Source organism: Eriocheir sinensis, chromosome 19, assembly GCF_024679095.1.
Source record: "Eriocheir sinensis breed Jianghai 21 chromosome 19, ASM2467909v1, whole genome shotgun sequence".
Taxonomy (NCBI): Eukaryota; Metazoa; Arthropoda; class Malacostraca; order Decapoda; family Varunidae; genus Eriocheir; species Eriocheir sinensis.
In genome coordinates this window covers 6,543,707-6,559,181 of record NC_066527.1, presented here as the reverse complement: position 1 = coordinate 6,559,181, position 15,475 = coordinate 6,543,707, and the positions used below count along the sequence as shown (strand labels likewise).

The following is a 15,475-nucleotide window of genomic DNA, read 5'->3' as shown; positions in this document are numbered from 1 at the left end:
AACACAAGATAAGTAAAGAAATACACAGATGGATGCCCTAACACACAGGACCACAAAGATACCCAGCGAAGGCATCCCGCAGAACCAGTGTCCATGCAAATATTTCCTAGAGTTTCTCCCACGTAACCTGCCGGCAAATGAGGAATATTCCAGCGTTGCCAACTAGAGGGTATAGGGTCACAGGGCCCACGAATCTTGAGTTATTCTTTCAATTATCGTAAATTACCTGTGTTTCTCTGGGGCTTCTAACAATTACACTTCAATACAATAAGTGACACTATTAATAAAAATGTAGCTGATCATTCTTGTTGTTTTATTTATTGGTAAACGAGAAAAATATAAATGCCGTCCGACAACCTTTGCTCATCCTAAATCGTCCTTCCATGAAAGCCCTGAGAAATCCCTTTCCTTCTCCTCTCCTTCCTTCCCTTTACTGCTCTTCTCCTTCCTTTCCTTCTGTTCTCTTCTCCTTTCTTCCTTCCTCTTCTCCTTTCTTCCTTCCTCTTCTCCGTCCTTCCCTTCGCATCTCTTCCCTTTCCTTCCCTTCGTTCCTCTTCTCATTCTTTCCCATCGTTCTCTTTTCCTTCCTTCCCTTCTCTATTCTTCTTCTTTCCCCTTCCTCCCCTTCTTTCAATTCCCTTCCCTTCGCTTCTCTTCTCATTCCTTCCCTTCTTTTCTTTTCCCCATCCTCCCCTTCCTTCAATTCCCTTCTTCTTCTTCCTTCGCGTCTCTCTTCTCATTCCTTTCCTTCTTTTCTTTTCCCTCCCTTCCTTTCCTTCCTTATTCTTCCCTTCCCTTATCCTTTCTTCGTTGCCTTCCTTTCCCTTCCTTCCTTCCATACTCAGTAACCTCAAAATAGTCTTTCCACTTGCGTAGTAATAGTTGTAGTAGTAGTAGTAGTAGTACAAAGCTTAAGACCCGACCTTCTTAATTATCTCGCTCCATCAACTGTTCTATCAGCAAGGAATATTTTTCTTTTTACGTTTATTACCGTTGACGTCAGCGAGAAGATGGTGTGTCACGATTCTGGTCTTGTGTCCCCTTATTCATCCCTCTATTTACCCCTTTCCCCCCTCCTTCCCATTCTGCCCCTCTTCATCTCCTCCTCCTCCCCTTCTCTCTCTCTCTCTCTCTCTCTCTCTCTCTCTCTCTCTCTCTCTCTCTCTCTCTCTCCTGACCGCTTTCTAAAACTATATTCCTCCATTACAAATAAAACACTGGAGTTCCACGCACCTCTAGCTGGCGCCACAGCAGCTTGTTTTCATGCTACACGACCTCTGCAATGTGCCTCTGGGGGCCACCGTGTGCGTGCTGGGTTATAGAAATGCTGAGTAGTGCATATATACATTTAACGACGCGCTAATATTATAAGTCCGGGTTGTCCTTCGCATAGAGCAAACTAACTTATCTTGAGGGGGGCGCCTGGGGAACTGACTAAATTAGTTTTTCTCGCTCAACCCAGCCAGTCAGTGTCTCGCCTCCCTCCCATCGGTGAGCAGCCCACAGCCTCTCTCTTGCTCCCGTCGCCTTAGCACCCAGCCAGTCAGTAGGGATGGGCGTTAATTTGAGTACCGGTAGTATCGGTACCGAAAACTCAGGTACCGTTAGTACCGGTACCGGTACCCGAAGGAGTATTTATTTATCTTAATGACTTCTGATGAAATTCCCAAATAAATTTCCTGTACAGAAAACTCTCTCTCTCTCTCTCTCTGAATGAAGTGAATATTTATTTTTTCGATAAAAAAATAGCATGTATAGTTATTATGGATGTACTCGATCATAGTCTAATAACAATAACAATATTTATTAGCAACCTAAAAAAGAAAAAGAATCGGACATCAAGAATTATCCAGTAACTCCAATAAATAAATCAAATAATAAAATAATGGAAACGGGAGCTGTGATGGAAACGAAGAGCAGGACAAAATGGTGGGAACTTGGGGAGACGGTCAGCGAGGCAGTGACTCAGCGTCTCCACACAGGGCCCATACCGCGTGATACCACATGGAGGCGGGCGAGCGCCGAGCGTCACTAAGATCCAAACGGTACCGGTACTAGCGGCAATGCTCAGTGCCGAGTGATCATGACGTTCTTCGCGGCACCCGGTTCCGGTACCTGGTGCCGGGAAGCGTCATGATCACTCGGGTGCCGGGAAGCGTCATGATCACTTGGGTGCCGGGAAGCGTCATGATCACTTGGGTGCCGGGAAGCGTCATGATCACTCGGCACTGAGCATTGTCGCTAGTACCGGTAGCGTTTGGATCTTAGTGACGCTCGGCGCTCGCCCGCCTCCATGTGGTATCACGCGGTATGGGCCCTGTGTGGAGACGCTGAGTCACTGCCTCGCTGACCGTCTCCCCAAGTTTCCACCATTTTGTCCTGCTCTTCGTTTCCATCACAGCTCCCGTTTCCATTATTTTATTTATTTATTGGAGTTACTGGATAATTCTTGATGTCCGATTCTTTTTCTTTTTTAGGTTGCTAATAAATATTGTTATTGTTATTAGACTATGATCGAGTCCCCATATCACCGAGATATCCACTCACTGAGTGGTGATCTCTCTCTCTCTCTCTCTCTCTCTCTCTCTCTCTCTCTCTGAATGAAGTCAATATTTATTTTTTCGATAAAAAAAATAGTATGTATAGTTATTATGGATGTACTCGATCATAGTCTAATAACAATAACAATATTTATTAGTAACCTAAAAAAAAATCGGACATGAAGAATTATCAATAATTCCAATAAATAAATCCGAGCAATCTGGTACCGGTACCGAGCAATCTGGTACCGTAACCGTACCGTTTAGCTGGTACCGTTAGTACCGGTACTGGTACCGGTACCTGCCCACCCCTACCAGTCAGTGTCTCGCCTCCCTCCCAGCGCTGAGGAGCCCACAGCCTCTCTCTTGCTCCCAAAGAGACTATATACTATAGTCTCCTTGCTTGCTCCCGTCGCCTCAGCAGCCAGCCAGTGTCTCGCCTCCCTCCCAGCGGTGAGCAGCCCACAACCTCTCTTGCTCCCGTCGCCTCAGCACCCTACCCAATGTTGCCAGATTCCCAGAAAAATCTAGATTTTTCCAGATTTTTGGGTTTCATCCAGATTTCCAGACCCTTTCATGAAATTCCCAGATTTTGACTTCAGCAAGAATTTTATCCACATTTCCAGAAGAGAGAGAGAGAGAGAGAGAGAGAGAGAGAGAGAGAGAGAGAGAGAGAGAGAGAGAGAGAGATATGCTACATGTTTTTGTCCGGAGAGCAGGGTTGCCATTTGGTATTTTTCAATACCAAATTAGGATAAATTTGGTATTGAAAAATCCGTTTGGTATTGAAGCACCGTTTTAGACTTAAATTTGGAAGTGAAACGAAATAAATTTGGTATTGAACTAAAAACAAGAATAAAAAATAGTGTGTGCGATAGACACACACACGGCCCGGTAGCTCAGTGGATAGAGCGTCTGCCTCACAACCAGAAGGACCGGGCTTCGATTCCCCGGCCGGGTGAAGATAAGTTGGGTTTATCTTCTTTCACGTGTAGCCCCTGTTCACTAAAGCAGTGAGTAGGTACGCGACGTCAGGCAAGGAGTTGTGACCTCGTTGTCGCGGTGTGTTGAGTGTGAGTGGTCGTACCCAAAGATCGGTACAATGAGCTCTGTGCTTCTCCGAAGGGGAACGGCTGGCTGTCTCGAGAGAGACCCGCAGCAGACCAAGAGGTGAATTACACACACACAAAAAAAATGTACACAGACACTACAACCTACTCAGTAACAAATTAGTGATTTAATGTTTATAGTATTTTCAAGTCTTAGTCGGAACATTAGGGCTGAATTTTTACCTGAGCTGCATCATTCTATTTTCAACGTCACCCTGCAGACCAGGGACACCAGGACTAGTATTAAAAGACAACGAGTAAATAGTTATTAGTTACGGCCGCGCCCCCCAGGTAGCGATCCCCGACAACTATTTTTTTTTTCCTCTCAGGCCGTCCCTGCCCTATTCCTCCCCCTCTCATACCCTCTGGTTTCCACGATTCTTGTATACAAAACTTTCCTAAGTGCCACACAATAGGATTCATCATTTCCTCGGACACTTTCCGTTCAACTTAAGAATATCCAGATTTTTCGTGGGATTTCCAGATTTTTTAAGCCCAGATTTCCAGACAAATAGTAAAGACCATCTGGCAACCCTGACCCTACCCAGCCAGTCAGTGTCTCGCGTGAGCAGCCCACAGCCTCTCTCTTGCTCGCAGCTCCCGTCGCCTCATCATCCAGGGATTCCAGCCAGCCAGCGCCTTCCCTCCCTCCCGGCGCTGAGTAGCCCACAGCCTCTCTCTCTTGCTCCCGTCGCCTCATCACCCAGGGATTCCAGCCAGCCAGCGCCTTCCCTCCCTCCCGGCGCTGAGTAGCCCACAGCCTCTCTCTCTTGCTCCCGTCGCCTCATCACCCAGGGATTCCAGCCAGCCAGCGCCTTCCCTCCCTCCCGGCGCTGAGCAGCCCACAGCCTCTCTTGCTCCCGTCGCCTCATCATCCAGGGATTCCAGCCAGCCAGCGCCTTCCCTCCCTCCCGGCGCTGAGCAGCCCACAGCCCACGCTCCGTGTGCTCCCTTCGCTCCGTGTTCCTCCCCGCCTCCAGGATGGGTCGCCGGCCTCGTGGTGGTCTGCGGTGTGTGGCAGCGGTGGTGGTGGTGGTGTTCATGCAAGTCTTGCCCGCCACGTCTGCTCCTGCCCCTGCCGGTGAGTGAAACACAAGCCGACGGACGACAGGAAGACAGACTGACTGCTGGAGCGACAGGCTGACAGTGACTGGCGCAGGAACTAGCAAGAACCCGCGTACTGCCATGAGGGAGAAACAGGCTGACTGACAGACTTTTATTATTATTATTATTGTTATTATTATTATTTGTTGTTGTTGTTGCTGTTGAACAGATTTTATTGTTAATGATATAATCGTGATGCTGGTTGTCTTCACAGGACAGGAGCCCATCACGCCCTCGCCTTTTGGTGGGGAAGGGGTCCAAATCGGTTTGGACTTCGATAACGTCCGTGGATTCTTTAATGGCGAGAAGGCCGAAAGACCAAGCGCCGTGAGTGTTGTGTGTGTGTGTGTGAGAGAGAGAGAGAGAGAGAGAGAGAGAGAGAGAGAGAGAATTGTTTTTCTACTGTACAAACAATCATTACATCTATAATTAATCTCTCTCTCTCTCTCTCTCTCTCTCCCCGTAACCTAACAGGGAGCCCTCACCAGCAATGGAGTCGGGGCAGAGGTTGTGGTATTCCGATTCCCTGATCACTTCAGCTTCGGTACAACCACGGCTTTGGTAACAACCGCGGCTTTGGTAACAACCGCGGCTTCGGTAACAACCGCGGCTTCGGTAACAACCGCGGCTTCGGTAACAACCACGGCTTCAGTAACAACCACGGCTTCAGTAACAACCACGGCTTCGGTAACAACCGCGGCTTCGGTAACAACCACGGCTTCAGTAACAACCACGGCTTTGGTAACAACCGCGGCTTCGGTAACAACCACGGCTTTGGTAACAACCACGGCTTTGGTAACAACCGCGGCTTCGGTAACAACCACGGCTTCGGTAACAACCGCGGCTTCGGTAACAACCGCGGCTTCGGTAACAACCGCGGCTTCGGTAACAACCGCGGCTTCGGTAACAACCGCGGCTTCGGTAACAACCGCGGCTTCGGTAACATCGGCGGCCACCGAGACTTAGGTGGCTTCCGTAACTCCGGCTGTCAGTTTGGATGTTAATGGCTATGACGGGTACTTCGGCTACGGCGGCTATGGTAGCTACGATAACAACGGCGGCCACGCGACATTAGTGGCTAGGTGGCTCTGGTAACTTCGGCTGTCGGTGGGGACGTTGATGGCTCAGGTTAAGAAGGGCCCGTATTACAAGTCCAATCCGAGAAGTTTCGGGTCCCTACAAAGGTCGGTTCAGGGGCCGTACTACAAGTCTAATCCGTGAAGTTTTGGGTCCCTACAGAGTTCGGGATGAATAACTCTGTAGGGACCCGAAACTTCTCGGATTGGACTTGTAATACGGCCCATAAACTGACCTTTGTAGGGACCCGAAACTTCTCGGATTGGACTTGTAATACGGCCCCTTAAGAGACCCTTCAGATCTTGGTTTATGTTAGTCCGTCCATGGCAACAAGTGATATGGCTTAATTTTCTGTTGTCTGTTTTTTGTGCTTCTTTGTGTGCCTTGTAATACGTTATTGTTTTTCATTGCAATAAAGAACCTGCACCCACTCCTGCTTCTTTGTCTTATTAAGGTCTGGAGGGGATGAGAGTGGACATACTGGTTAACTCTTGAACCAAGGATTAGGACGACATGCGGGTGAGCTACAGGAGAGTCGAGTGCAGCGGGGCCGCGTGAGGGCAGACAACAAGTTCAGAAGAGCAGTCAGCAAAAACATGTCGATAAACGGTGACAGACAAGTGCTCTTACTACGTCTTCAAAGCTTCCGCAAAATACTCGTCTCTGTCTTCATGAGTGACAGCATGTTTGGACGCTGTTCTCTCATTCTCTATCTTCATGAGTGACAGCATGTTTGGACGCTGTTCTCTCATTCTCTATCTTCATGAGTGACAGCATGTTTGGACGCCGTTCTCTCATTCTCTATCTTCATGAGTGACAGCATGTTTGGACGCCGTTCTCTCATTCTCTATCTTCATGAGTGACAGCATGTTTGGACGCCGTTCTCTCATTCTCTATCTTCATGAGTGACAGCATGTTTGGACGCTGTTCTCTCATTTTTGCTCGTGTTGCATTCTTTATTAATCAAGTGTAGAAAAGTTACGCTCTCCACAACAGTTTGACACCATGAGACAGACACACTCGCCCTTCTCGTTGGTCACGCAGCTGTCTGCAATATTTTCACGTTAAAGACAAGCAGTCTTCTTGTCATACGTCACAGAATAATACTGCCCAGAGCTGACACTTACAATGTTATTGAAGCTAAGGAGGCCGAACAGTTACTCTGGTAATGAGAGTTCTCCTCAGGCTCAGCCAAGATCTATATAGGGGACCAGCAGGCTGCGGCTCCCTGCGTCAACATGACATAACCGAGACTGAGCCTTTGACATCCATAGACAGCCGCGTATGTGAACTTGACGCGTCACGGACCCGTCTCCATTGTGTCACCGTCTCGTCAACAAAGTCCGTCTGATTAGTTTCTCCGTGTAACCAAGTGTCGGGCAATTACTTGTTTGAAACCAAACAAAATTCTTATTAAGCCTACAGGTACACGTATGAAAAGCCTAATGTAAAAAGTCGCCAAATCCTGGCGACTCTCCTGTTGAATTATGGCTACCTGCAGAATATCAACGTTCTTATTTTTTTCAATTGTATTTTATTTCAAATTATTTCAATTATTTATTTATTTTCTAATCATTAGGGGGCCTTAAGCTGCAGCCTCATTGGCCCAAATGCACGTAAATCCGCAACTACCCCAGACCCCCCCCCCACCCCCCAGGACCCCCAGCCAAGCTCCCCAGGGAGGAAACGCCTGCCCCGCCTCATGGAAGGACGCAGGTGTGATATGGCGAGGTTTGTCTTTTTTTTCATACTGTACGTTAGCATTTATACCTTTTTCGTCGCTGCACGTTAATGCCCAGCACAGTCCAGGCGGGTGTGTGTGTGTGTGTGTGTGTGTGTGTGTGTGTGTGTTGTTAGGAATTAGGTCAGTCAACCAGGGGATTAGACAAATTAACTATTTTCCTTATAGAACTAGTCTCGGGCCGAGAGTTCAAGCCAACTATGAGTATCGTCTGAGCTCAAATAAGCCTTGGATGGTACTTAAATACTTCGCTCATCGGCTCCCAGACCGAGACAGAATCACCTTATTCACTGCCTGAAGACTAAACACATTTACCATGAAAGGAATAACAATAGTTCAGGGTTTCCTTTCATGAAATAATAAATAATTGCCCTTGCGGAATTATTATTAAACAGCACGCAATCTGGCGAGGGAAATTCAAAATACCTCTTCAGACCCACGTGGTTGGCTTTCACCCCACTCCATCATCTGCTCTCAAGCATTTAACACCTCAGCGCTCGCGGCTCCCACATTAACTCGCGGCAGTGCTGTTTTATACTTAGTCTCGAGCGAAGTATTTAAGTACCATCCAAGGATTATTTGAGCTCAGACGATACTCTTAGTTGGCTTGAACTCTCGGCCCGAGACTAGTTCCATAAGGGAAATATTTAATTTGTCTATCCCCCCTTAACGACCCTATTTCTAACACACACCTTCCCTAGGCGATTCCCCAAATCGCAATTAACCAATCTATTCAATTATTCAATTATTTATTTATTTATTTATTTAGAGATAAGAAATGGGGACTAATCCTAGTAAGAGACGAAAAGTGAAATGCAACATAGGGTAAGGGCAAGTCTATTTGGATGAGATGTGCAACGATCTCAACCCCCCTTAGTTGCATTTCACTCTTTTTCTCTTACTAAGATTAGTCCCCATTTCTTATCTTTAAATAAATAAATAAATAAATAATTGAATAAATAATTACTCTGGACGGTTAATTGCGATTTGGGGAATCGCAATCTCCTCTAGGGAATGTGTTAGGAATTAGGTCAGTTAACCAGGGGATTAGACAAATTAACTATTTCCCTTATGGAACTAGTCTCGGGCCGAGAGTTCAAGCCAACTAAGAGTATCGTCTGAGCTCAAATAATCCTTGGATGGTACTTAAATACTTCGCTCGAGACTAAGTATAAAACAGCACTGCCGCGAGCGCTGAGGTGTTGAATGCTTGAGAGCAGATGATGGAGTGGGGTGAAAGCCAACCCTCGCCAGATAGCGTGCTGTTTAATAATAATTCCGCAAGGGCAATTATTTATTATTTCATGAAAGGAAACCCTGAACTATTGTTATTCCTTTCATGGATTTTCGTTTGTTTCTTCTTACTGTGTGTGTGTGTGTGTGTGTGTGTGTGTGTGTGTGTGTGTGTGTATCACGATGCCACCTCCGGCTTCTGTTTTTCGCTGCTTGTTGTTTTGTGTGATGCAGGGATGACAGGATGCTGCGTCTCCCAAGAACAGCCCACAGCATCACCACAGCATTACTCAGCATTCCTACACCACCACCAAGCACACAGCATCACTCAGCATCCCTATAACACCACCAACCAGCACCCAGTATCACTCAGCATCCCTATAACACCACCAACCAGCACACAGTATCACTCAGCATCCCCATAACACCACCAACCAGCACACAGTATCACTCAGCATCCCCATAACACCACCAACCAGCACACAGTATCACTCAGCATCCCCATAACACCACCAACCAGCACACAGTATCACTCAGCATCACTATAACACCACCAATCACACAAGGACCTCTAGATGTCAGGATGCTGCGTCTCCCTTGGGCAGCACACAGCATCAGACAGCATCCCTATAACACCAGAAAGCAGTGTGAGAAGTATTAGAAGAAGGAATGGAGGATGACTAATAGGAGATGTAAAAATGAGTTCATAATAAGATACACGATGGAAAGAATAAAAAAGGGGAGGGGCGGTGGAAGCAGATAAGCAAACTAAAGAATGAAAAAATAAGTAAAAGATACTATTAGCTAACCATGTATAGGCCTACAGTAGTAAGATAAATACATGCACAAGGGTCACTGCAAACACCTTAACAACCTATCAGCGGAGAACACACATCTTTTCCTTTCATTAGCAGGCGAGTAGTTTCCATTAACTAACAAACAATCGATGTCAGGCTAATGGTCATGGCCACTAAGTCAGTCAGCAGTTGCCTGATTCACCAGACATAATATTTCACAGACAAGTTGGACAACTGGACCTCTATTTTCTATGTACACACACTCAAAAAACTATCGTTACAGTGGGGTCCGACGAACTTCACACTGAGCAACCCGGTAATCTCGGCAGGGTTGGTAAGAATGCGATCACCCCCACCACCTCAGCTCTACTAGGGGGAGCAGGACCAGACCAAGGCCTTCTAGAAGGCCTTGACCAGAACCCCTTAAGGGAGGGATAGAGAGGAAGGGAGACACCGAGATACCAGATATGACCATAATATTAACGGAGTGATTTGAGTGCCACTTGTTTAAACTTTATATTCACAAATTATTAAACAATAATGCTCATATGATATACGTAACAGCGGTGGGTAGAAGTATTCTCCCATGTCAAAGACAAAAACAACCATCAACGCATGTCAGATATAGTTCAGTTCATAATGTGCCATTCTGGAACTAATGCTTCCACTGAACGTGTCTTTTTTTTCATGAACAAGATGTGGGCATCTGAAAAAAACAACTTCAAATTGCAACGCTAAAAGCATTGCTGGTAAGAAAGATAAAAGTTTAAACAGGTTGTTTCAATCTACTCCTGGGCTACCCTTCTCTCTTGTGCTACCTCATTGCCTAATAAAAAGGTGGAAATTTGCGCGCTTTTTAAGTTAACGAATAAGGAAATTGCCGTTGGCGTTCTGAATTGCCAAAATTAGCCGTCTCTGGAGAAGAGTAATCTATTAAATAGCTTGCATGCAGGAGTTAATTTATCTAACATGTTGGTATAATGACTCGTTGAGAATTATTAGAAAATTAATCTTATTGGGTGCATTCCGTGATTGTTTCGAGACAAGCGAATACCGTGACTCGAGTAGTGCATGTAGTGAAACCAATGCCAACGTTATCTTACCATTTGGGTGATAAGTCAAGTTTATTATCCACTATAAATCTATGATAAGGGTTAGCTAAGTTTTACGTAACCTTCTAGGCTCAGTGGTGCCGTATGTGGCGATCAGTCAGTGGGATTCACTCTGATATCCGAATCCTGAGTGACTCATCACCGCAAGGTGTTTATCATATTGTATCCTAAATGAATTAAATTTTAACCCTTCACTTGTGTGTGAGGTGTTAAAGCATAATTTCATCACCCCAAACACTACAATATTATAGGTACATGAAACACAGATCAATTCACTTCGACTAAGACTTCACCTGTGTGTTTCATGAAGCGTGACTGTGCCAGCTCAAATTCTACTGCTTCATTTACGAGTCCCGCTCACTTGGTTCAGGCAAGTGAACCCACACCCAACACACGCAGTGATACCAACATGAGTAGCCTGTTCTCAATGGCTTCGTCCTTGGTGTCAGTTTGTATCGTGCTGAATGTGTAACGATAGTTTTTTGAGTGTGTGTACATTATGTTATCACTAAACGAAAGGATAGAATAATTACAACATTTTTACACATTACTCCATGGTATAAAAACTTTAATAATGGAAGTAATTGGATACAGATGTTTCATGCTTCTCGTACCGTCTGTTTTCCTGGGACAAATTATTATTTTATGTATTGATGGATTGAACTCAATGTTTTTATTATTTTTTTTGTTTAAATATTTTAAAGAAAATGCATTTACACAGAACCCATAAATAGTTTACTTTCATCATAAATGGTATTTGAGAATGACGCTGCGGCTGAGATTGTCCCCCGTGTCTACCTAAACAATAACAAACCACACGCGCGGCCCTGCCTCCGCCTGAGCCTGCTCGCTCGCTCTTCACTGCCTATTCCATCTTTACTGACTGAGGCTGAGGACAGGAGTGAATGTGTGCAGCGGCAAGTGTGTGGGTGGATGCAGGGAGGGTTCGCGACCTTCGATTTCGGTCGTCAGTTGGGCAGGCTATTTCGGTTTCGGCCACATAATTTTTTTTTCCACAAAGGCAGCTAAAGATAATGTGCTCTAAGCTTTTTTATTCGAAGCATAAACCTCTACAAAGGCGAGGTAAAACGCGTGTACGGCATGTTTGGTATAAAACATTCGTAAAAAATGAGATAGCTGCAACACAATTTTTTATTTTTTTTTTATTTATTTATTTATTTATTTTTTTTTTTTTTGTCTTGGCCTATTGCGCCGGTAGGCTTCTTCACGGTGGATCCTGATGGTCGGTTCAAGGTTTCTTTCCGGTGGGGCCTGATGGTCGGCCCAGTCCGTTCTGGCGCAGGCGAGTGTTTATAGTGGCGCCATCTTGCATTGGCTCATGCTGCCCTCCCGGAGTTCATCTTTAGTCCTAGAATCTAGAGTCCGGGTTGATAGGTGGTCTTCTGGACAGCATGTGGGTAGTTTTAAGCCACTCGGCGGCGGCTGAAAAATCCCAGCTTGGTGGCACCGGTCGGGGATTGAGCTCGCGTCCTCCTGAACGCGGGGCCGTCTCGCTATCTGTTCAGCCACCGCCTCCCCATCATTGTTTCCGCTCTAACAGGATGTTAATAATATATACTCGAGTATATATCGGAAATTATCACAGACAAATAACCATGAACTTATATTTGTAAGAATATTGGCACCGAAAATCAATATGTATGGTAAACAAGACTTTTTTGCGGATGGCACTCGGCAGAGCGCGACGCTTTGTCCAACTTGTAAATTAAGCCAGCCGGTGACTCCTGAAAACGATGAGTTAGTGGCCATTGGCATTGGTAGATAGTTTCCTGGATGAAACTTGTCCCCCTTTTTGAAAATTGGTGTGACATTTGCTAGTTTCCAATCCGACGGAACTTTTCCAGCTGTTAAAGATTTATTGAATATGATGGAGAGCGGTTTACAAATTTGATGTTTGATTTCTTTTAAAATCGCAGGGGTAGCTTTGCTTACTTTAATCTTTTCAATTGTGCGTAAAATGTCACTTTTTATGACGAGCACGCCATTTAAAATGTTTTCGGTCCTTCTAACTTCCGGCGGTTGAGGTGATAAACAATCTTCGGCTGTAAATACGGATGCGAAAAAGTTATTTATGATTGTAGCCATTTCATTTTTAAGCCGTTGCCGTTGATGAGGTTTCAGGCCCCGGTCCGCCGCCGTAGCAGCGCTCCACAGGGCCGCTAACATTATAACAGTAATACTAGCACCTAAAGTTGTCCTCAATCCTCATATTTGTTAAGTTTTTTTTTTTTTTTTTTTTTTACAACAAAGGAGGCAGCTCAAGGGAAAAAAAAAAAAAAAAAGCCCGCTACTTGCTGCTCCTAAAAAAGAAACAAAAGAGGTGTCCAAAAGCAAGGTCAAATTCGGGAAGAGAGATGTCCTGATACCCTCCTCTTGAAAGAGTTCAAGTCGTAGGCAGGAGGAAATATGTCGGGAACCAGAAAACGAACAAACAAGAGGAATAGCCATAACAGTACGGAGTAAACATCTCATAGGACAAACACTAACAAGGAGGGAAACAACGAGGATAAAGGAAAACAGATACCCAGAGAGGAATGAGAGATATACAAATGTGTAAACATCTGACAGGACAAACACTAACAAAAAAAGTGACAAATATAGCAGTGTAAACATCTCAAGTACCAAAGAGGGGAAACAACGAGGGTAAAGGAAAACAGATACCCAGACTCAGATACAGAAAACAGATGCCCAGTGGGCGTGGTCAGAAAGTGTGAACAACCATTGAAAAAGACTCTGACCCGTGACGTCAGTCGTGGCGACATGTTATGAGCCAATAATTTAACAGAAAAATCACTGAGGGAGTGTCTTAAGACTGACTCACGAATAGCAGGAGAAGTAAAACAATACAACATAATGAGCGAGCAGATGGGTGTGACAGGAAGTATTGGCCATTGGTTATGTAGAAAATTAAGGGCGTGTCAAGGATGTAAGTCCGCCTAAAGCAAAGAAAAATGTGGCCTAGAAATCAGTGGTATAGGTAGACCGAGCTTGGTTCTCGCCTCAAGCAGACCTGCTACTCACTCAGCCGAGAATGGCTGTTGTGATCTTAATCGTGAGTAGAAATTCGAGAATCTAAGGGAAACCGACTGTATTGTCCTGGAGATTATAATGTAGGAGATGTGAAGTAGGATAGCGAGTGGGACAGGATTGTGATTATTTGTTTACGATGTTAAGCAGAAATGGAAACCACAGCGTGTGGTATAATTGGGTGTTTCCATGACTTGTAGTAGATTATACTATAGGAATGTGTTATTAGGATTTTGTGAAGAGAGTACATAATGATTGTGATGTAAGCAGAGAGATACAAACCACTGCTTGTGGAACGACGAGTGTTATTATTATTGGCAACAACTGAGCACATATTGTAGTATTATGTTTAAGACATGTCGTTTGTCATATGTTGCATCCATTGCTGAATATGCCAGTGTTATGATCGTCTGAGCATAGAATATTGCGTAAGGCAATTACTTTCATTTAAATTTAAATAAATGTATATTTTCTTTTTCCCTTGTTTATCCCCGAACTCCAGTCTCCAATAACAACTTAAGCCGGATCACGCTACCAGGGATACGAGACGGTGAGATCATTTATTGAGTAATTAATGAATGATAAAAGAGTTGAGTTAATACAAGAAAAGAAGGGTCCAAAAAATACAGATGAAGCAAGATTGTTCCAGAGTTTACCAGCGTGAGGGATGAAAGAGTGAAGATGCTGGTTAACTCTTGCATAAGGGGTTTGGATAGTATAAGGATGAGCAAGTCGTGTGCAGCGGGGCCACAGGAGGAGGGGAGGCATGCAGTTAGCAAGTTCAGAAGAGCAGTGAACATCAAAATATCGATAGAAGATAGAAAGAGAGGCAACATAGCGGCGGAATTTGAGAGGTAGAAAACTATCAGTATGAGGAGGAGAGCTGATGAGACGAAGAGCCTTTGATTCCACTCTGTCAAGGAGAGCTGTGTGAGTGGACCCCCCCCCACACACACACACACACACATGAGATGCATACTCCATACGAGGGCAGACAAGGCCCCTGTAAATGGACAGCAACTGTGCGGGGGAGAAGATCTGGCGGGGACGGTACAGAACGCCCAGCCTCGAGGAAGCTGATTTAGTAAGAGAAGAGATATGAAGTTTCCAGTTGAGATTTTGAGTTAAGGATAGACCGAGGATGTTTAGTGTTGAGGAAGGTGATAGCTGAGTGTTGTCGAAGAGTAGGGGATAGTTGTTTGAAAGATTGTGTCGAGTGTATAGGTGGAGAAACTGTGTTTTTGAGGCGTTGAAGGACACCAGGTCGTGGGATTTAGTGAATAAGTGAGTCTTCAGCGCTTTCTTGAAGATTGCCAGACTGTCACTGTTCTTAACATCCCCGCGTAACTCATTATAGAGCCGCGGGGCACTCTTCTCAAATGCTCTGAAACCCAGTTCCAGGTTGACCCTGGGCTCATAGAGTCTATACCGTTCTGTACTGTGTCTCACTGACATTTTTTTTTTTTTTTTTTTTACGTTGTTGCCTATTGCGCCGGTAGGCATCTTCCCGGTGGGGCCTGATGGTCGGCCCAAGGCTTCTTCCAGGTGGGGCCTGATGGTCGGCCCAGCCCGTTGTGGCGCAGGCGAGTGTTTATAGTGGCGCCATCTTGCCCCCCAGAACTCGTTCTTGATTCGCTTGGACGGCTTCCTCTAGAGTACGGGTTGATGGGTGGTCTTCAGGACAGCATGTGGGTAGTTTTAAGCCACTCGGCGG

General features: G+C 45.3%; 1 protein-coding gene across 1 annotated transcript; it reads left to right on the top strand.

Annotated features, from left to right (window-relative positions):
• The first annotated feature begins 3,236 nt into the window (after nt 1-3,236).
• Nucleotides 3,237-6,262, top strand: LOC127001015 (platelet binding protein GspB-like). The gene is made up of 3 exons (XM_050865197.1): nt 3,237-4,730; nt 4,968-5,080; nt 5,228-6,262. Exons 1-3 carry the CDS (start codon nt 4,631-4,633, stop codon nt 5,717-5,719), a joined length of 705 nt encoding a protein of 234 aa, XP_050721154.1. The 5' UTR covers nt 3,237-4,630; the 3' UTR covers nt 5,720-6,262.
• Nucleotides 6,263-15,475: the final 9,213 nt, after the last annotated feature.